Here is a 22658-nt window from a genome sequence, read left to right as displayed (position 1 = left end):
CCCACCTCTTTCACGCAGACGCGCCCCTAGGGACACTGAAAGCCCCTTTCCAGCGGCTTAACCGCGCCGCTCCTGCGGGAGGGCCGGGAGTGTGCGCGGAGCCCCCGCCCGCAGCGGCCCGAGTTCTCTGTGCCTCGAGGGGACCCCGGGCTCCGAGCCGGGCGGGTCCCCGCCAGCCCGGCCGAGGCCAGCTCCGAGGATGGGGGGGCCCGGGGAGCTAAGGGCGCAGCCGGAGGCCGAGCGGGGGGTGCCAGCTCGCTAGGCGGCCACGTCCCCCGCCTCGCGGCTCCAGCCCGGGTTTCTTGACAAGCGAGGGGGAGGCAGACGGAGGGAGGACAGGGCACTGGAGGGGACGCCGCGGAGAGGGCGAGGCCCGGGAGACCCCGGCGCGGGGGCGCCCGCCGCTTCCGGCGCCCTCGGGCCAGCCCCTCGCGGCGGTGCCACATCCTCCGGTGACGTCAGCCGGCGCCGCCATATTGGGAAGACGCCGCCGCCGCCACCGCCTCCGAGCTCGGCAGCCCCCGGCCGCGGCCGCAGGAAGGGAGGACAGCGTCCGCCGCGCCGCCGCCCGGCCCGCCCGCCTCGCCCCGCCGCGTCCCATGCCTGCCCCCGGCCCCGCCGCCGCCGGACGCCGCCCCAGCGCCCGGGTTTAGCACGGAAGCCCGGGTCGGGGGCCGCGCGGAGGAGCAGGAGGAGCAGGGAAAGCCGGGAGGCCCCGCGTCCCCGTCCGCCCGGCGCGGCGCCTCGGCCGGAGCCATGACCTCGCTGACCCAGCGCAGCTCGGGCCTGGTGCAGCGGCGCACCGAGGCCTCGCGCAGCGCCGCCGACAAGGAGCGGGCGGCGGGCGGCGGCGGCGGCGGCGGCGAGGACGACGCGCAGAGCCGCCGCGACGAGCAGGACGACGACGACAAGGGCGACTCCAAGGAAACGCGGCTGACCCTGATGGAGGAGGTGCTCCTGCTGGGCCTCAAGGACCGAGAGGTGCGCGCAGGGCGGGGCGGGGCGGCCGGCGCGGGGCCCGGGCGGCCGCCCTCCCGGCCCCGGAGCCCCGAGCCCCGCGCCCGGGGGCGCCCAGCTGGCCTGGCGCTTCGCGGTCCTCCCCGCACCGAGGGCCGCGTCGTCCCCGCCCGCGCGGTGGCCGCCCGCGTGACGCCGGGGCCCGGCCCCACCCGGAGGCTGCGGTTGGGCTGGAGCGCCCGGACCAGCGGCGCCCCGGGCGCGGGGGTTCTGCGGGCTCTGGGGGGGAAGGGGGCTCCACCGACCTGCTTCCTAGGAGGTTTTTAAAAAAGCTTGAGGCGTCCCCTTTAGGATTTTAAAAAACGTTGGTGAAATGGCAGTGGAGGCAGAGTTGTTGTACTGGTAAAGTTAAAAGTCCAACAAAACCCTCGTGACACCTACTGGAAAACGGCTCTCTAGGCTGACTGGCGTTGGGTGGGAGTCTTTGTAGCCTCGCTTTTCGATTTTATCCGTTGACGATTCCCTTCTTCAGAAGGTCCCGCCGCCTCGAGGAAGGGCCTCTGCGGGGGGCGCGGGGTGAGTGGTCTGGGGAGAGGCCCCGAGCCCCGGGCAGGCCGCAGCTGCCGCAGGCGTTCGTGTTCCGACGTGGGAAGGTTATGTTCGCTCGAGGATCTTAGCGTTTTCACCCAGAGAGAGGTGGGGAGAAAAGGCTAGTGCACAGCTTATACGTTCGTCTCCTAGGTTCCGTCATTAATAGCGTTTTGCTGTGTTTGCTTTATCACATCCCCTGTCTGTCGACAAAAGTGATTATTTTTAGACGTCCAGGCCTTGGGGGAGATGGTTAGTGTAAATGAATCATGTGTGGTAAGGAGGCTTCGGAAGCAGGGACACCCTTTCTGAGAGTCAGATGCAGGAAGACCTACGGTTTTGTTTCCTTTTTTAAAATTTATTTTAAAGTTATAGTTGGCATACAAAATTCTATTAGTTTCAGGCGTGCCTAAGTTTTGTTTTGGTTGTAAGAACGTCTTGTCAGTTCATGCAGGCGGGCAAAAAAACCACTGTAATCCTTCTGAAACCACGGAGTCTGTCTTACTTCACCAAAACTTATCAGATCTAGGTGAGGTTAGGTGGACTGTTGGTGGACTCCTGATATTTAGTAATCTAAGGAACTAAAGTGTACCTTGTTAGGACTGTCTAGAGCATGTACAGTATCTAGGTTTTCCATTTGCTTAGGTTTTACTAGGATCACATGTAAAAAAAGTTATGTCCCCTCTCTCTGGCTGGGAAGTGGGCCCAGGCCGTGTGTGGAATTTTTTGTTCTTTGGAAAAATAAACTACATACCCAGTGTTCTAGAAATGCGATTTTAGAAGGTATCCAACTCACCCTTTTAGGATCTTGGTAATAAACATTTTTCTTTTGGGACAAAAGAAAACATTTTAGAAAAAGCAAAAAGCAAAATGAAGAAAACAAGTCCTCTTCATTCCTGAGTGGACATTTTGGTTTTACAGTTTTTGAGACTTTTCTGTGAGAGAATGTCCTGTATGGAAAACTAAAACTTAAAAATACTAAAACCAAAACTAGCTTTTGGACTTCTCAGTTACTCTGAGTGAGAAATTATGGTGAGAAAGTAAGTACCTTTTTGTTTTTTCAAGTATGTATTAAACTCTAAATGTTTTAGCTAAAGCATATAAACATGCTACTTTGCTGTGATAGGTTTTCATGAAGATAATCTAAACAATTTGTTTGTTGAAACTTAATGGTACTTAGAAAATTTAGACAATTTAAAGTTCTTTGGTGGCAGGTAACTGAAACCATCTGGTGTGTTTGTGTCAGGAGTCACTGTACTTTTCCAAGTCATGGCCAAGGTCCAGACACTAGGTAACTCTGAATATTTATTGCTGATTTGAACAACCACCATAGGGAACTTTTTATTCCCTGTTGCAGGCAGGTCCAGGGAGTTGAAGTGGAGGTGGGTGGGATTGGGATTTTGTATTGCTTAAATTTAGGTTTTAGGGATTAACCTCTCTATCTTTTCCTGTCCTCATGTCTTTACATACTAATGACCAGGCATGTACTTCTCCTTTGGAGGTTCCCCCCCCCACATGTCTTCAACTTGTATCGCTCTTTTTAGGGGGTAGGAATTACTCTCTGATCTAGAGCCTAGGCATTTATGCTTTTTAATATTAGATTTTAACTTACTAATTTGATAGTAACAAGTTCCTACTTTTAGCCATAATACAGGGTGGGCCAAAAGTAGGTTTACATTTGTAGGTACACAAAACACAGTTTATTCTTGTATTTTTATTTGTTACTATATTATTTTCTACAGGAACAACTATAAGCCTACTTTTACCCCACCCTGTATGTAGTTCAGTAAACTTACTGCTTTAACTTTTTAATTATTTTAACTAAGCAGTCATCTTTGTGATATCTAGGTACTCTCAAAGATATTTAAAAGCTAGCCTGGTGGCGTGGCTGAGCAGTTGAGCATCGACCTATGATCTAGGAGATCGCGATTAGATTCCTGGTCAGGGTGCATATCTGGGTTGTGGGCTCGATCCCCAGTGGGGGGCGTATAGGAGGCATCCGATCAGTGAATCTCTCATCATTGATGTTTCTGTCTCACCCTCTCCCTTCCTCTCTCTGAAATCAATAAAAATATATTAAAAAAACACCACCACAAAAATAAAAGCTAAATATTAAGATTAGGTAGGTCATTAGTGATGGACACATTATATATATATGGGAGCTAACCTTATTTGAAATCAAAATAAAAAATTGTGAAATTAGTTTTATTTTGACTTTTTAAAAAGGTGAGACTTGCAGCTTTCAAAAAATAATTTTGTTGAATAATAAACCTACAGAAAAGTGCAGATATAAAAAATGTGATGAGTTTTTACAAACTGAACACACCTGTTAAACTAGCACCTATTCAAGAAACAGAACTAGCCCCACTTGATTTCCATTCCAGTCACTGCCTAGTCCTCAAAGGTCACCACTAGCTTGGCTTTGAAATTCAGCATAGAATAATTTTGCTCAGTTTTGTACTTTCATTTGTGTTTTGCTTTTGTTCAGCATTGTCTTGTGAGATTCATCCATATTGTGAGATAGTCATTTGTTCATTCTCCTTGAGTTACCAACTTTTAACACATTTATAATCTACAGTATTTTAAAAAAAGTTACTTTGATTTATATTCTCAATCTAGTGTTCTCCTCCCTTCTTTACTGAACAGAAAGCTCAGTTTGCCAACAAGCAGATAGTTTGGCTTCAGATTACCTATTATGGGTGACTAAAGTCGTTGTGAAAGATTTAAAAAAAATTTTTTTTATTTAAGTACACATTTCAGGTTTTTTACCAATGATTTTTCTTTCTGGCTTTTACTAAAACACATATGCGCAAGCCCTTCTGGGGATTTCTGTCCTTAGTCTGGGCGGAGCATCAGTGACACAGGTATTGAAGTAAATCTTCAGAGGCCGCAGCAAGGATGGCAGATAGGTTTAAACTTCAATTCAACTTCCAAGTACTTGGCACGATTTCTGCAATCTTTCTTGTGTTTGAAGGGGAGGGGCAGCAAATGAGCCAGGTGTTTTCCTTTCCCCAACTACGTGATTTTTCCATAGATGCCTTCAGTAGTCAGTGTTTTCAGAATACCTCATTGAGAATTACCTCAAATAACTGGTGTCATGTACTTTTAAATATCTTTGTTGTTGGCAAATCTTAGTGATTTAAGGTTGGATTTGATTATTTTAAATGATCAGGTGTAGTTTAGGATGAGCCTATAGAACAGCAGAAGTGGAAAAAGGTGCCTTAGTCCTGGTCTGAGGTGTATCCTTTGTTTCACATATTTCAGCTCTTTGAGCCTCAAAGTTCTCTAAATGGAGAGAGAGATAGTCCTCTCCCATGGTTGTTCTGATTGGACTGTTGCAGACATTTATTGTTTTGCTTTCCACCAAGATTTCCCCCAGTTTTGTTTTGCTTTTAGGGCGTTTCCCATTGTGTGTAGCTCAGGATGCCCTATTGAACCATTTACCTCTTCCCTTTTGTGGTGCAACCAGACCTAGACTTGTCCAATCAGATATTTTCTCCCTGGGCTTTGGCTCTTGAGAGCAGAACAGGCCGTGAGGTTTTTTGGAGACCTATCTGAGTAGTGTCAGTGTGTGCATCAGACTGTTCTCTGATATGGTTCTTTGAGCATCTTTCTCTCTAGCCTTCTGGTGCTGTCATTTCTATCCTGATTTTCCAGGCACCTTTCAATTTTGTAAGCTTCCAGAGCAGTCTAGTAAAGTTCATTTTTTAAGATAGCCAGAGTCAGTTACTGATGTTTCCAATGCTTGGAGACAAGAACTGTAATGCAATATTTTCACTCTGTATCTTGAAAAATAAGTAGGTGCTTGGGCTGGATAGTATACACTTAGGGCAAAATACTTAAGTTTAAAATGATGGAACTGACTTTTATATGGCTTTTAAACTGGCTCCAAAGATTGATCCCAAAGAGAGATGCATGCCGTTTTTGGAATAAGTTTCCCAAGGTCACTACTTTGAAATATAATACTTATCAAGGTATCTAACTTTTAATTATTTATTTATTTTGTTGGTTAATCCTCACCCAAGGATATTTTTTTCCATTGATATTTTAGAGAGAATGGGAAGGGAGAGTGGGAGTGGGGGGTGGAAAGAGAGACAGACAGACAGACAGACATTGATGCGAGAGATTGACAGTGATTGGTTGCCTCCTGCATATGCCAGACGGGCTAGGGAATGAACCCTTAAACCAGGCACTTGCCCTTGAGTGGGAATCAAACCTGAGACCCTTCAGTTTGCCTGCCAATGCTCTAACCATTGAACCAGACCGGCCAGGGCACTTTTTTTTTAAGTCTCCTTTCTATACATTCAGTGATATACACCATCTCTGTATATTATATTTGATGAGTAATTTATTCAACAAATATTTAGTATTTTAAGATGTGCTAGGATTTTAGTAACTTAAAGTTTAATAAAGTCTCCTGAGTTTTGGAATTTTATGATTTCTTGTTAATACAAATAATCCTTCATATTTTTGAAAGATCTGAACTTTTTTTTTAGGTATATTTAAGTACAAAAGTATGAGAGATACAGAATCTCAAAAATCAGTTTTTTGAATTCATCGCGCCATTTGATTATATTTTTATATATGTATATATATTTAAAATATATCTTTATTGATTTCAGAGAGAGGAAGGGAAAGGGATGAGAGTCATCCCTCAATGATGAGAGTCATTGATCGGCTGCCTCCTGCACACTGCCAGCTGGGGATCGAGCCCGCAACCCGGGCACGTGCCCTGACCCGGAATTGAACCGCCATCTCCTGAGTCCTAGTTCGATGCTGAACTGCCGAGCCATGCCCAGCCGGGCCCATTTGATTATACTTTTAAATGAGATTTTATACTATTGAAACCATTTTCAGTACCTTGAGGCTCTTTCAGTGTGGCCAAAAAACTAGTATTTGATATTTATTAACTTCAAACCTTTTGAGCCGCCTTGTATGAATCATTTGCGATTATCTTTTAGAATTATACTTTTAAGTTATTTTGTTCAAATTTTGAAATATTTGGTGAGTTTTTCTGATATTTAAGAAATAAATGATTATAGGAAGTGTCAGCTTATATGTAAGTCTCAAAATACTCTAAAGGCATAATGCTTATCTTAATCTTTCAGCCCAACACTCCTGTATGTCCAAGCAAACTTTCCCTACTTTCTATTAGCATAATTTTTCTGCTGTTAATTAGAATAAACGGTATCATTCAGAGTTGCTATGGTCTTTTTTAGTGGATTTTATTTTCATGAGAGTGTCCTTTTGAAGCAGCACCAAGATACTGTACTTGTCCTGTGTTTCTTCTATTTAATAAGTGTAGTGACAAATACCAAAGGTGGGAACCTTGGCTTCATTTTGAAATTGATGTTTGTGGCTCTTAGTGAATATTGAGGTTTTAATTTAGGTGTTACAGTTATATGTAGAAAACAGGCTGTTTCTTTTCTTATTAGTTGTTTGGTAAACCTCTGATCTGTAAGAATACAATTAATATTAAGATACATTACATTACCAAAAAAGAATGCTTCTGGTTAAGTATACATTTAAACTTAAAAACATATTTAAATGAAAAATAACATTTTAAAACGTAATAAACTGCATTTGGTATACATATTCTGTTAATGAGGAAGTACTTAAATTGGAGTTAACAGATGGGGTTTAGAAACTGAACTCTCAGCAATTGTGTGTTTTGTGTGTGTGTGTTTTCCTGGAGAAAGGGACATAGCTTTCATCAGATACTCAAAGCATATTGTGAACCATAAGGTTAAAGATTTTGGAATAGGAACTGTTTCTTTGTTTTGTTTTGTCTTTTTTTCCTCCTGAAAATTGACTAGAAACTTCCAGGTTTCAGGGTTGTAGTGAGTTGAATTTTGAGTTCTTTGAGATATGAAGCCAACGTGTCCTGTCGTTCCCCCCCACCCCCCGTCTGTCTTCCTTTTTTGTGGTTTAATACAAGAAAGGTTTATTTCTCACTCATGAAGGTTCCCATACTGGTTGGACAACTCTTCAAGGCAACTACTGTTGATTTTCCTATTCTTAGTAATTATGTTCTTTTTTTTTTTAAGCCAGCATTTCTGTAGCCTGGCCCTCTTGCTAAATGGCATTCACAAGCTGTGTAACTATCACATCTATAATTCTAACAATTTCCATGCATTCTTCAAATATTTATTGAGCCTGGCCGGGCGTGGCTCAGCGGTTGAGCATCGACCTAGGATTCAGGCGATCGGGGTTCGATTCCTGGTCAGGATACATGCCCGGGTTGCGGGCCCGATCAGTGACTCTCTCATCATTGATGTTTCTATCTCTCCCTCTCCTTTCCTCTCTCTGAAATCAATAAAGATATATTTAAAAAAAACCACGAAAACATATTTATTGAGCCAAGCCCTTGACTAAGTATAAACACTAGGAAGAAGGTCTCTATTTTCATTTTAGTTCTGTGAGTCATAGCTCGTACAGTAAAATACAAAACTAAATTGTGTTGCTGTTTTGATAGTATCTCAGCCTGGCATAGAGCTACCATTCAATAAATATTAAGTAAATCATGTATTTCCAATGAGGGCAGTTTCATCCCTTAAGGGAGTGAAAACTGGTTCTGGGGGTGGTGAAAAGTTCTTGCTCTTTTTATGTTTACACATACAGTATGTAAACATATACAGTGTATCCATCTTATTAAAATTCAATGGGGGAGAGGTTAGGGAAAAAAATGTCTGAAAAAGCTCCTTTAGAGAGCGATAATGAAAAAAATTAATATTGAAAATAAAAGTTTGTGTGTAGCTTAGGTTTAGAAATCTTTTTCTCTGATAAGGATTTTTGTAGTTCAGTAGTTGGAGGACTCGTAGCATACTGAACAATAGGAAGTTTTGAGTTAAGTTTTTTGGTCAAAATGATTCTTGTTGGTTGGTAATTTATAGGTAAACTTTTGTGTTCCCCCAACTACTACCCTCTGGGAGGACTGGAAGTTAAAGAACTGCATATAAATTGTTAATGGTTATTTTTGCTTTGGTTTCATTTCCTAGTTCCAGTTTCTTAAATGCTACTGTTAAGCAGTTGTATACTATGTGAAAAAAATAAGCTCAGAAATAACATTTAAGAATTGAACTTACATTTCAGTGCAGTCACTGAATTGAGTTTGTTATTTAATTTTTGCACGTATGTCCTATTTATATAAAATGGAAACAGTTCAGTCCACCTATTGAACACCTACGTTCCAGTCTCTTTGCTAGGTGGTGGGGTTACAAAGAAGAAAATTTTACTCTCAAGGAGCTTCCGGTCTATATAGAAGACAGATGTGCAAATGGTTTCAATAAAATGCTTACTTTAATGAAAATACATGTTAAGTGCATAGGGATGTAGGGTGAATGCCTTAGATCCAGAGCAGCTATGCCCTGTTCTTGATTCCCTGCCTTGTCCTTGACTAGTTAGAAGAACTGGGATAAACATATTTTTATTGAGTTTTTAGAGAGAGAGGAAGGGAGAGAGGGATGAACATCAGTGGGAGATAGAAACATCGATTGGTTGCCTCCTGCACGCCCCCTTCTGGGAATTGAGCCCGCAACCCAGGCATGTGCCTTGACCGGGAATTGAATCGGCAGCCTTTCTGTGCACAGGATGATGCCCAACCAATTGAGCCACACCGGCCAGGATGTTTGCCTACTTTTTCATTAGGTTTTCTTTTTTGCTTCTTAGTTTTATATATTCTGGATATTGATCCCTTTTCAGCTATATGATTTGCAAATATTCTCTCCCATTCTGTGGGTTGCCTTTTCACTCTCTTGGTAGTATGCTTTGTCACACAAAAGTTTTTTATTTGGGTAAAGTCTACTTATCTGTTTTTGTTGTTGTTGCTTATGCTTTTGATATCATATCCAAGAAATAAGTTCCACATTCAGTGTCATGAAGCTTTTCTACTGTTTTCTTCTATGAGTTTTATAGTTTTAACTGTTAGGTTTAGATGTTTGGTCCATTTTGAGTTAGTTTTTGTGTATGGTATAAAATAAGGGTCCAGCTTCATTTTTTTACATGTGGATATCCAGTTTTCTCAGCACCATTTGCTGAAAAGACTGTCCTTTCTCCATTAAGTGGTCTTGGCACCCTTATTGAAAATCTTATGGTAATACAGGTGGGTGTTTATTTCCAGGCACTCTGATCTGTTCCATTGGTCTATATATCTCTTTGCCAGTACCATATCGTTTTGATTCCTGTAGCTTTGTAATAAATTTTGAAGTCAGGAAGTATAAATCTTCAAACTTTGTTTAAGCTGTAAGTTTTTGAAAATGAAATTAGGCATTAAAAAAAATTATCCCTCTGCCTAAAAGGTTAGAGCCCTTGAAAGGAGCTCAGCAGTTTCAGTCAGAGAGTCCCCTAAAGTCTGTTTATTTTATTGTCTTTGCTTAAGTTGTTTGCCGGCTGATCTGCCCTGGGTTGTAAGTGCCTTTAGGAAATTCAGAAGGGGAGGTCCAGTAACCAATTTATACCTAACCTTGATGCTTCAGTAGGGTGTTCAGGAGAGATGTCGGGACTGGAAATGGAGAGTTGGGACTTGCATCTTTCCTCTACGATTGTTCCTGCACTCCTTGTCAGTTCATTTCCCTTCAACTACACAGTTGTTTAAGTCATTAAGACTGCTATCTTCTCTCTTTTTCACTAGTGATATCCAGTCTACATTCTTCTGAATTAATTCTTTGAATTTGCCTTCTCTCCATTTTCAGGGCCACTTCCTTAGTTCAGGTCCTCACTTATTTTCCCCTGGATTTATTCTACCCAGTGATTATTTAAAATCCTCATCACCCCCTTAAAATCTCTGTTTTACACCGCTTTTTGACCTGAGCCTATACATAGAGGTTTTCCCTTCCTGGCTTCCCCTGTTATCTTTATGTACAACTCCTTCCTCTCAGTTACAGGGCAAGTGCCCTCCTCTTAAGACCAACCCCTTCCCCCATCCCAATATAGTCTCTCTGCTTCTTTGGGGATCTTGCTTCCTCAACTCTTGTATCTCCTTTTCTAGTAACCACACACTACCACTTGAGACTTTGCCATTATAGCTTTACTTTCTCCATACTGTGTGGCTGTGTCCTGATTATAAGCTTTGTTAATTAGAAACTTTGCTGTCAGTAGCATTGGTATTGAAGGCCTAGGGTTTGTATTTTTTATATGGTTACTTTCATTGTTTGATGGGAGAAGTGGCTCATCTCTCACCTCCAGATTTCTTAGGTCACATTTTGGCTGATTCTTTTGCCTGGTCTGTGGAACATTGACAGCCTTTTCCTATTCCTATGCAATTCAGGGGAAATTATTTTTTGTCATCTTAATAGCTGGTAAGAGAAGAGAATTCCTTTGAAGGGAGGAGTTCCTTGTGTGGGCTACTGTCCATATTTCATGAGGAGAGGGAAAAATGACTGTCATCAGTGGTAGTAGAGTGGGTAGGAGTGCTGAGTGCTATGGGGAATGGAGTAAAGAAGAACTGCTGTTGGGGGTGTGGCGAAAGAGGAACTTGCAAATGATAGGGAACACGTTAGGTAGATCTAAGTTTCGAGCAGAATTTTGAATAAGATGTGGCATGTCACCTTACGGGAAACTAGCATTATAGACGATATATTATGATGGGATATATATGACAATAATTATGTGGGAAAGGTATCCTAAAAGTGATGTTATTTTGCATAGCTAAAGAAGAAAATCTAAGTTGTCTAGTAATGAAAACTAAGTTATGAGGGAGATTGTGTGTGGGCTATGGAAAATGAAGTCATTAGTACCGTTATACATAGTTGGAAATGAGATTGGAGACAATTGTAGGTTTTAAAAATAGCAATACTGTAAACTGGATTTTTAGAAAGACAGTTCTTTTATGTGAATAAAGATTAGTAGATGGAAAAGCTAGAGGCAGGAAGCTTGGTAGTAGGCTTGGGGTTAGAATTTTGGTGCCTGGGTCTTGGATACAGAGGGAACAGGATTGATCAGAAAGATAGTTTTTATAGAAGGATTATTAGGATTTAATTACTGTTATGCTTAGAGAGAGGAGAGAAGATATTTGTTTGAGTCTAAAGCAGTGATTTTCACCGTGTGTGCTGCAAGAATTTTTAAAATATGCAATACCTGACTTGTTCAGTCAGGGGCACTCATCTCTTTTTCCTTAGATTGTCAAATAAAAAAAATGACAACAGCAACACAATAGCTGTCAAGTGTGAATGAATCAAAATTATATCTATCTTTTTTGACAGTTTGGCAAAAAATATAACATATTTTTAGGTGTGTCGAAGAATTTTAGTAATTAGTTTATGTGTGCATGAGATGAAGAAGGTTGAAAATCACTGGTCTAAAGAACCGGTAGAGTAGTAATACTGTCTTAGTTATTTTCTTGTACAAGTCTGTGCTCATCATAGAAAAAGATTTAGAAAATATAGATTACAAAAGAGAAAAATAAAACCTATAATTCAACTTTTAATTTTTCAACAAACATTTATGGAGTATTCTACTAGGTACACTTTACTAGGGAAGAGAGATACATATATAAGCACATAGAAATATGCATATATACTGGGGTGGGCAAAAGTAGGTTTACAGTTGTTAGTATGGGAAAAGACATGCAGGTTATGATTATAATACAAGAATAAACTCTGTTTCATGTATTCACAACTGTAAACCTACTTTTGCCCACCCCTGTATATGTAAAATACACATGCTGGTAATTACGATGAAGGAAAGTAAAGAAAGCTATGTGAGAATGGGTGTGGGTAGGGAGGGCACAGGGAAGAACTTTGCAAGGAAATGATACTTAGGCTGAGACCCAAAGAATTGGTGGGAACCACATCCAGTGAATTCCAGAATACCCAGGCCCTTACAAGCCAGGTTAAGAATTTTCTGTTATACTAAGTGCAATTGGGAAAATACTGGAGGATTTTGGGGAGTGACATATCCAGTCTTCATTTAAAAAAGGTTCTGTCTGGAAAATGAATTGAACAAAGGCAAGGAATGGAAGTTGGGCAGTAACATTTTTGTATTATTTCTTTCAGTCTTATTTTAAACAAATTTGCCCGTGTTCATTTTTTTATTAAAAAAAACCTTATTCCAATACTATTTTGTACCCTTTTTCCTCTTAATGATGTATAGTGATCTCCTTCCTATATTAGTAAATACAATTTTCATGGTATGTACTCATGGGAAAAAAAATCAAACGGTATGTTGAGAAATAAGGTGTCCCATTATTTATAGTGACTTCATGATAGAACATAGTGTTTGCAGTACAGTCATGTTGGGACCTTCATTTATTTTTCTCTCTAATGGCCTGGAAATCACATTATTACTTTTTTAGGCCTTCATGTGTATATTAGCAGATTCTTCTGTACAGGCTCTCCTTTTCTACTTGGCAGCCAGTTCTTGCTTATCTCTTGATCCCGGTCTTAAACTCTTTTCACCCTATTCTACCCCCTTAGGTAATCAGTCTCGCATCCCTTGTGTACCTAGCACAGTGCCTGTGTGCCATAGCTGTATATGCATGTATGTTAGTCTGCTGAGGTTGCCGTAACGAAATACCAACAGAAATGGTTTAAACAATAGAAATTTTCTCACAGTCTGGAGGCTGAAAGTCAGAGATCAGCGAGCCTGCGTGGTCAGGCTCTGGTTAGCTTCCTCTCCTGTCCTCACATGGCAGAGAGAGACAGCAAAATCTCTGGTGTCACCCTCATGATTTCACCTAAACCTAATTATCTCCCAAAGGTGCCTAATACCATCACATGGGGGCTTAATGTCAGATTTTGGGGGATAGTTCAGTTCATAGCAGCATGTTTTGGAATGAAGAATGAACGAATGCCATTTATTCATGTCAGTATTACGATAATTATCATATTGAATTATTTCTTTTCATTCTGTGCCTTGTATCTTGGTCATTTTTATCACCTCTGCTTGGCACTCTATTAAAAGATGTTCATTGGGTTAAAATGATATTTTCTTATTTTAGGAATTTAAAAGAATTATGTGTTTTACTTTTTGCAACTTTGTGCCTCTGCCTCCCAAATAGAATTGGTTTTCTACTAGAAAATCATGTGTAGGAATTGTGTTATGGTGATTTGATAGGAAACTTACATACTTTCTTTGTATACTTTTCAAAATGTCCTCAAAATACTGACATTGTGAGGTGGTGGTAAAAGCACTTTATCTAGGGTCACAGCACTGTGGTGTGAGGTGTGACTTCTGATTCTGGAGTGTGAATGTGGTCATAATTCTTAACTTCTCTAGACTTGAGAGTCTTCAAATATAAAGTGATGATATTTTACTAGGTTATTTTGAGATGAGATGATAATTTATATATGTGAAAATGGCTTTGCAAACTGAACTGTGAAGTTGTGTTGTGTTTATTAAGCAGAACTTTCATTTTTCCTAGAGAAGAATTAAGACTATGGGAGTATAGCCCTGGCCAGTTTGGCTCAGTGGTTAGAACGTCAGCTTGTGGCCTGAAGGGTCCTGGGTTCGATTTTGGCCAAGGGCACGCACCTTGGTTGCAGGCTCAGTCCCTGGTCCCGGTCAGGGCTCGTGCAGGAGGCAGCCAATCGATGTGTCTCTCTCACATACATGTTTCTCCCCCCCCACCGAAAAGCAATGGATTTTTTCCATTCAGCAAAGATTTAAAAAAGAAAGAAAGAAAAAGACTACGGGGTATAGTTAGGTCTTGTTAATAAGATGCTGTTAAATATACTTTTTAAAATTCCAAAAGAGTATATTTTGGCACTTTATCTAAAAGGCTCATTTGCTTGAGAGGAAGTCAGTTTCTGCTCTCTGCAGTGAAGTGATCAATGGCAGGTATGGAAAGAAAAATGAGTAATATTCCCTTTCGTTTTCATGGGGCTGAAAGAAAACACACCTAGATCACCCACTAAAAACTAAGTTTTGGGGGGCAAGACACAATAATAGAGCCAGGGTTTTGGAGGTAGGGAGTCCGGTTTCAGTTCCAGCTCTGCCACTCAGTAATGGTGGTAGTCCTTTAATTCCCCTGAGCCTCATTTCCAGTATCTTGTGAAAATAGAAGAATAATGCCTGCTTTACAGGCCTTCTAAGGATTAGATTTGATGCACATCAAATGTTTAGTCCAGTTTTAACATACAGTAGATATTTGGTATATGGCAGACTATGACTTGTGCACACTGGAGAAAAAAAGATTTGGGAGTGTATATTCCAAATGTTTATAGGAGCTTGCCCTTGAAGGAGTGGGGGGAGGAGGTAGGGACTTGTTTTTTTTATATACTTCTATTTGAAATTTTAAAAAAGTGATAGTGACTGAGATGGCTCAAGAAGAGTATATAAGTGAGATAAGAAGAGGTCATTGGGCACTATACTTAAGGAATAGGCGAAAGAATACGCTGTAAAAAAGTGTGAGCGGGAGCTGTCGAGGAAGATGGGAGAGAGGTCTTAGGGAAGCCAGGGGCGACTGGAATGTCAGCAGTATCAGATGTGGGGCAGTTAATTATTAAGATTGGTCCTGTTGAGAGCTGTATCAGATTGCATGGGTTGGGAAGTGAAAGGGAAGTGGTGGAGACTTATTTTTTTTACTATATTGTCAATGAGTTTGGGGCGAATGGGAGGAGGGATATAGGGCAGGGTTGGTCTGTGTCTCTCTCTCGTAATGAAAATTTGAGGATGTTTGAACATCACTAGGAAGGGTATTAGTGTATATGCTAGAGGTTTAAGGTATTTTAGGGAGGCAGCAGTTGTAAGCAAAGGTCCTTGAGGTGGGAGAAAATGGGTAGAAGGATTAGCCTCTGACAGTTTTCCTACTGTAATCAGATATATGGATGAAGTTGAATATATTGGTTTGGTTCATTGCTGAAAGTTCACGCTGCTCCTGTCCGATGGTGTTTGCTCCCTATGAAGTCGTCTGCTGAAAATGAGCCAAGTTTGGAAATGTGAGGGGAATGGAGTTTGAAATAGCTGCAGTGGAGAGTGGTAAGAGCTTTGACTAGTGAAACAGAAGGTTTTGCCAGGTATCATTGAGGGCTTAGGTTAAGTTGTACTGCGATTGAAAGATATTTTTTCCCCCCCACCAGGAGTTTAGAAGTATAGGTACAGAAAAAGAGAAAGTGGACAGATGGATTGATCTGGGGTTGGAGTTTTGCTTGGTGAATGCAGTGGAAGAAAAATAGAAAATGCCATTAGTAAATTGGAAAGAGTGTAGTCGAAGTGGTATTCTCTGGGATTTTTCCATATTTTTGAATTGGGAGTGATAATAGTACTTACCTCAGAAGGTTGTTGTGAAGTTTTAAATGAACTACTACATGTTTAGTACTTGGAATAGTACTTGGCACATAGTGAGTGCTCAGTAAATATTGTGCTGGCAGGAGATGAGAGTAGATGCAGGGGACTGATGTGGAGAAAGGAGGGAGGCTTGGGAGTGGAATCTCCACAACACTGAGGAAGAATTGTACATGGATTAAATTTATTACTTGGATTGGTTACTAACAGAGAGGGTCTTGGTTCAAAGCTGATAGATACCCAGGTTCCCAGGGATAGGAATGGAGGTTCTTAGCCTGGATTTGTGGTAAAATTTGGGGTAAAGCACGTGACTGGGGAAAAATAACTTCTTTATTTTTAATGACCTGTAACTGAAAGTTAACATCTGCTTCAATTATGAATGTAGGCAGCAAGCCAAAGTAGTATTAGCAATACTTGTGAGTTTGTCACCAATAGAAACCAGAGATATTTTTGTATCACGTTACAATTATTGTAGATACATTACTGTCTGCTCATCACTACATTGGGATTACAGTAGTTATTACTTGTTTGTTTAATGTGCTAATAAAGAAACATCATCATCACACATTTGTTTATTTTTAACACTAATAACTTTCGGTGATTTGTTTTATAATCTTATTTGTGTATGTTATTTTTATGCACTTGAAAGGCAGGATAAATCTTTTAAATGCTAAATTCTAGAATAAGGAGTTACTTCAAATGAGGTGTAGGCTTTTTTTCTTTTTTAAAATTATGACTTTTAAGAAAAAAAACTTTTTTATTGATTTTAGAGAGAGGAAGGGAGAGGGAGAGAGAGATAGAAACATTGATTAGTAGCCTCCTGCATGCCCTCTATTGGAGATTGAGCCCACAACCCCGGCATATGCCATGACCGGGAATTGAACCATTACCTCCTGGTTCATAGGTTGACACTCAACCACTGAGCCACACCAGTTGGGCTCTTTTTTTGTTTTTTGTTAATCCTCACCTGAGGATATTTTTCCATTGATTTGGAGAGAGAGAGAGAGAAAGAGAAACACCGATGTGAGAGAGAAACATTGATTGGTTGCCTTCCGTAAGCATCCCAACTGGGAATCTAATCTGCAACCCAGGCATGCGCCCTGACCGGAAATCGAACCCACAACCCCTTGGTGCACAGGATGAGGCTCAGCCAACTGAGCCACTTTGGCCTGGTTCCCTACCTCATATTTAGGTCTTCCTCTTTAAACTGATATTTTTATTTATTCTCTTGTCGCTCCTTTAATCTAAATTCATTTTCCCAAAGCCTTCATTCTCAGGGGTGGTAGCTTCCTTAGACTAAGTCCTTGTGTCAGTACTGAAGTCTCAAGGACCCTGATCTGATGGTCAGTCATCTTTTGAAATACAGGCTGACTGACCACAGTGACCTGGCAAAGTACCAAGACTGACCTTGAGAAAGTGCCAGAACCAAGGGTCTAGGTCTCCCTAATCCTAGGCCCTCCATTCTTTAGAAAATCAGTTTTCCTGCTCTCCTTTCTGCCAAGATTATGTTATGTTACCCTGTTCTGACTCTTAACTAGAACTGGTTGTAGCCTCTGCTTTCTCCTCAGAATTGGTACTTTAAATTGATAGCTGACAACCCTGCTCGCAAAGTTCATGGCATCATAATTTGGACAACCCCGGTTATTCACTCTCAAAGAGTGCCCCAACTTCATCTGGTGATGCCTGGTTGACTTGAGTATCCCCAGATCCCTAGGTGTCTATCAGTCTCATTGGCTGGCTCTTCTTCCACCTTGGACGTGACCCTTAAATTTCGCTTTGGGGGCCCATCTGATTGTTTTACTGTTTTTCATTCATTAAGGTGTGAGCCCATACATAAATTTTCTAATATTGCCTTCCAAAATTAACTTTGTATTTTTATCCTAAACTGCATTGTATGAATGATAATTCTCATTCTTCTTGAGGCCACCTGCCCATGTATACTAATAATAAACCACTATAATCTGAGGTTAACTGTGTGGGTGAGCCCTGGTCCTTGCAATATGAAAGAGCTTAATAAACACATAACGAAGAATGAAAGAGACTGTATTTTTAAACCTCTGATTTCCAATGTTATTTATCTGCATGTAAGGATAAGTGGTGAAAAGACAGTAAGCTCCTGAAAATCCTAGATTAGTAATGTATAGTAATTGTATTTTTTCAATATCGTATTTAAAATTATAATTATGGCAAGACATGAGAAGTAAAAGGTAACAAATGGCTAAAAATATTTCTCTTTTTGACTCAGAATTCAAAGTAAATTAACTATTTTGTTTTCTTTTTTTAAATAGGGTTACACATCATTTTGGAATGACTGTATATCATCTGGATTACGTGGCTGTATGTTAATTGAATTAGCATTAAGAGGAAGGTTACAACTAGAGGCTTGTGGAATGAGACGTAAAAGTCTATTAACAAGAAAGGTAAGAGGAGTGCTATGTAACATATCCTTATCGAAGAGTTTGTGCTGCCTAAAATGAGGAGTGTTTCTACCAGTAGCTTTCAGAAATTAAAGAGGAAGTTGATTTTAACAGTTAAGTCTTTATTAAATCATGGTTCTGTATCTTTTTTTCATTCTTGGTTTCCTGGCTCTTTGTGCATAATGAGTAATGTAATTCATTGTTATGGTCACTGGCCATTGCACATATTCAGAAAGACTCCAAACTTTGTTTGCTGCTTCTGAAAGCCATAATTTGGAAATCCTTGATGTAACTTCAATTGTGCTTCTTGGGCCCGTGGTGTTTCAAAACTGCTTTTTCCTTTATACAGTGTCCTAATGAAATCCAAAAAGTTTTAGGTCAGAAGGGAACTTTTTTTTTAACCGTCACCCAAGGATATATTTCTATTTTAGAGAGAGAGTGAGAACGTTGGTGTGCGAGAGAAACATTGATCAGTTGCCTCCCATACATGCACCAACCGCAACTTAGGTTTGTGCCCTGCCTGGGAATTGACCCCACAATCTTTTTGGTGTGTGGGACGATGCTCCAACCAACTGAGCCACCAGGCCAGGGCCAGAATGGAACATTTTTTGATTGATATGCTATAGAGAGTAATAATCCTATAGGAAAGAAAGCCATTCATGATTCTTAAAAGTTACATACCAAGTAAACATAGCATAGCAGAAAATATTCCTCATGGGTCCTTAAAATTAAATCTAGTCTAGGCATTTAAAATAAAGTCAAATGAGCTGACATAGGATTAGTTTTTAAATTACTGTTTTAGATAATCTATAAAGCAGAATATAATTTTGTTTCATTTTATTGTGTAGCCATAGAATTATGGAGGAAAAAAACCTTAAGAATCTTCTCTTACAGTTATTGATTAAGTATACACATAGGTTGCTAGTAATTATAGTAATTATAAGTAATTTTGCATTAATATTATGGAGCTCAGACTTGAAGTTAAAAGATATTGATGCTGTTTTTTGGTACTAATATTGATACTTTTTGTGTGAGAATAAGACCAGTTTATGTTGGTTATCAACAGCTTATATTATTTAGTGCTTAAGTCTACCATATGTTGGGCTCAACCCTGGGGATATATTGGTGACCAAGAGACACGTTCCCTGCCTGTATAGACTTATTGTTTCAGTCTACTTGTTTTTGTAATCTTAAGTAGGTAGTTGATATGTCTTTTGGAAAAATACTCCAGTGTGATTTAATTTATGAACTTAAAAGTAATTACTGATTTTATTAAGGTAATACGTATATAGTAGCTACAAAATAAAATTGTACCAAAAGGCTTATAACAAAAAAATCAGTCTTCTTTACCCTTCTTCACTTCTTAGTCCTACTTCTGGGAGGCATCCAGTTTCAGTCTTTATATTAGTTTCCTAGGGCTGCCTTCACAAAGTACCACACACTTGGTGGTGTAAAACAACAGGTAGTTACTGTCTCACAGTTCTGGAGGGCAAAGTGTGCTGTGTTCTCATTAACGGCTCTAAGGGAAATTCTGTTCCTTTCCTTTTCTATCTTCAGGTGGCTCCAGGCTTTCCTTGGCTTCTAGCCACATCTCTCTCTATTCTTTCTTTATATCGCCTTCCCTGTTGGTCTCTCCTTTGCATGTCATTGCATTTAGGGCCCGCCCATCTGGGGAATCCAGGAAGATCTCCTGATCTAATTAATTTCGTCTACAAAGACTTAATGGGGATTAGGTTTGGGGGTTAGGACTTGAACACCTTTTGGGGGCCATCATTTAGCTTGCTACAGTTCTCTTAGTTATTTCTTTTGGCATTTACCTCCATATTTCTAAATAAACTTATACTGCCATCTCTTGGTAAATCAATTTGAGATGCTGGTTACTCTCTATCAGAATAGATTCCTATTTGGCTCTCTTACATATCTTCTCTGTGCCCCACCCCCATCTTTCTATTAAATTACAAGTTTTGGCAAAGCAGTAATGACTGTTTTATATTATCACAGCTATGTTAATAGTGTTTTCTTTAAAGTTAAGTTATATCCTGTGATATTTTCCTTTGTACTTTTTTTTGTTTTTTTTCTAGAGTTAATAATTCTCTTTTTAATGTTTTTTTATGTAGCTGTCCTTTTTTATTACATGCTCCATCAGAGAAAACTTAGTATTAATTTTCAAATGTTTAAATACATCATATAATTCCATTAACTCCATTAAAATTCACCTTTTGCTTCAGTATGAATGGGTTATGTTTTGGTTCTGCTATAACTTCCTGTCACATTTTTACTCCTTTCAGCCCTCTGTTTTCTAGAGCTAATTTTTTCTTCCATCCTTATGGGAGGAAACAGTTTTGAGACTTGGCATGTCTGAGGATGTTACTTCAGTTTTATTTGACAGTTTAGTTTTATTTGACTGGCAATAGAATGTTAGATTTAAATTATCTTTCCGTAGAATTTTTGAAGATGCTTCTCCATCGTCCTCTAGTATACAGTTGCAGTTAAAGTTTGGTGCCCTTCTGATTTTTATTCTTCGTATGACATTTGCTTTTTCCTTTCTGGAAGCATTTAGGATTGTCTCTTTGTCCCTGGTGTTCTGATATTGTGTGATTTGCCTTGATGTGGGTCCTTAAAAGTTCATTATGCATGCACTCTTTCAATGTGAAAATGTATTTTTTTTTACTTTGGAAAGTTTTCTTATACTTCTTGTATCTTCTGCCCTCTTTTCTAAACTTTGTAAGTTGAATGTGGATCCCTTGGTGGCTACTCTTTTTTTAAAAAAAAATATATGTATTTTTTATTGATTTCAGAGAGAGAAAGGGAGAGCGAGAGAGATAGAAACATCAATGATGAGAATCATCTATTGGCTGCCTCCTGCACACCCCCTACTGGGGATCAAGCCTGTGACCTAGGCATGTGCCCTGATGGGGAATCAAACGGTGACCTCCAGGTTCATGGGTTGATGCTCAACTGCTGAGCCACACCGGCCCGGCTTTTTCGCCCCCTTTCTGAATTTTGTTTATTTCCCGGATTTATTGATACATAATTTACGTTCTCTGACCTTTCTTATCTTTAACCCTCTGTTGAGTTTTTTTTTTTATGGTTCTGATGGTTTTTATTTGCAGGAGCCTTTTTTCATCTTTTATAGTGACTTCTCATTCTTGTTTTATGGATGTAATATCTTCTTTAAAATCTCTGAGGATATTACGGCTCTTCTGAAAGTTTCCTTTATCTGTGTTTTCTGTGATTCATCAAAGTTCTTATTTCCTCTCTCTTTTGGTCTTTTGCTGCTGAAGGCTTTCCTTCAAATGTCTTGTCATCCTTGGCTCTCTGTTCAGATTAAAGAATGAGACTCCCTCCTCTAAGGGAAAAAAGAACTAAGTAGAAATACATTGTGGGCAGAGGATGTTTGCTAGTGAGCTGCATGTTACTGAATTTCATTAAGGAGTTTAGAACTTAATCTATGAGCCCTTGAAGAGTTTTCAGTAGAAATAGTGGAATGTCGTAATAAGATTTGCCTTTTATAAAGATCAGTGAAGAGAATGGATTGAAAAGGGCTAAAGCTAGTTAGGAAACTGAAATTAATCCAAGTGAAAGATAACCAGAGTAGGTAGACTAGAATAATTACAGAGGGGATGGAGAAAAGTGGCCCCTCTGAGACCGACTTAGGGGGCAGATTCTCATTCCCAGTTTATTGTGACCCTGATCAAAGTGGGTGGGGCGTGGGCATTGAGGCTAGATTGTGTGGATTTAAGGAGTGAGTGGGAAGTAAGAAGGGTGTGGCATGACCTCACTATATAGACATACAGTTTTTTCTCTACAGTTTTTTTTTATTCTCTCTGACCCCCTGCTAAAGGCATGGTGTCGAAGAGCACTGTCTAAAGAACTTTCTGTGATGATGAAAATGTCCTGGATCTGCTTGTGCAGTATGACAGCCACCAGCCGCATTTGTCTGTGAACGACACTTGAAATGGGGCTAGTGCCAATGGAGACATGCTGTGAATAAAAACACACACTGTATTTTTAAAGACTTAATTATGGAAAAAGAAGGATGTAAAATATCTCAACTTAATCTTTATTGCATGTTAATGTTTTGGATATAGTGGATTAAGTCAAATATGTTAAAATTAATTCCACCTGTATCTTTTCCTTTTTTAATGTAACTACTAAAATTAAAAAAAATAGATTTGTGGTATGCATTTATGGTTATTATATTTCTATTGGGTCACACTGTCTCAAATAGATAGTGTATGTATTTTTTAACTTTTCAGAAGAAGGTTACCTTTTGGAGCAAAAGGGTAAAAGGCACATTATTGAGGACAAATTTAAGAGAAGACTGTTGCATTTAAAAAATAATACTGTTAAATTTCATAACATTTTAATAGCTAACAGAGTAATATAACAGGTTCAGATTTGACATTTAAACTAGAAATTTGTTGCTGAGGCAGCAAGAACATTAATGAAGGCTGTAGAGATCTACTACTTGGC

At 40.0% G+C, this 22658-nt stretch overlaps 1 protein-coding gene across 1 annotated transcript in view; it reads left to right on the top strand.

The window, feature by feature from the left end:
• The first annotated feature begins 506 nt into the window (after positions 1-506).
• The window catches only part of GOLPH3 (golgi phosphoprotein 3), a 36418-nt gene continuing 14266 nt past the window's right edge, over positions 507-22658 (top strand). Inside the window, exons 1-2 of the mRNA XM_081131390.1 lie at positions 507-981; positions 18054-18185. Of these exons, the coding sequence (XP_080987516.1) occupies positions 757-981; positions 18054-18185 (357 nt within the window). The 5' untranslated portion in view covers positions 507-756. The remainder of the gene's footprint in view (positions 982-18053; positions 18186-22658) is intronic.

This window comes from Miniopterus schreibersii (assembly GCF_964146895.1).
Source record: "Miniopterus schreibersii genome assembly, chromosome: 3".
NCBI classification, from domain to species: Eukaryota; Metazoa; Chordata; class Mammalia; order Chiroptera; family Miniopteridae; genus Miniopterus; species Miniopterus schreibersii.
This window is presented reverse-complemented; position numbering and strand designations above follow the sequence as displayed.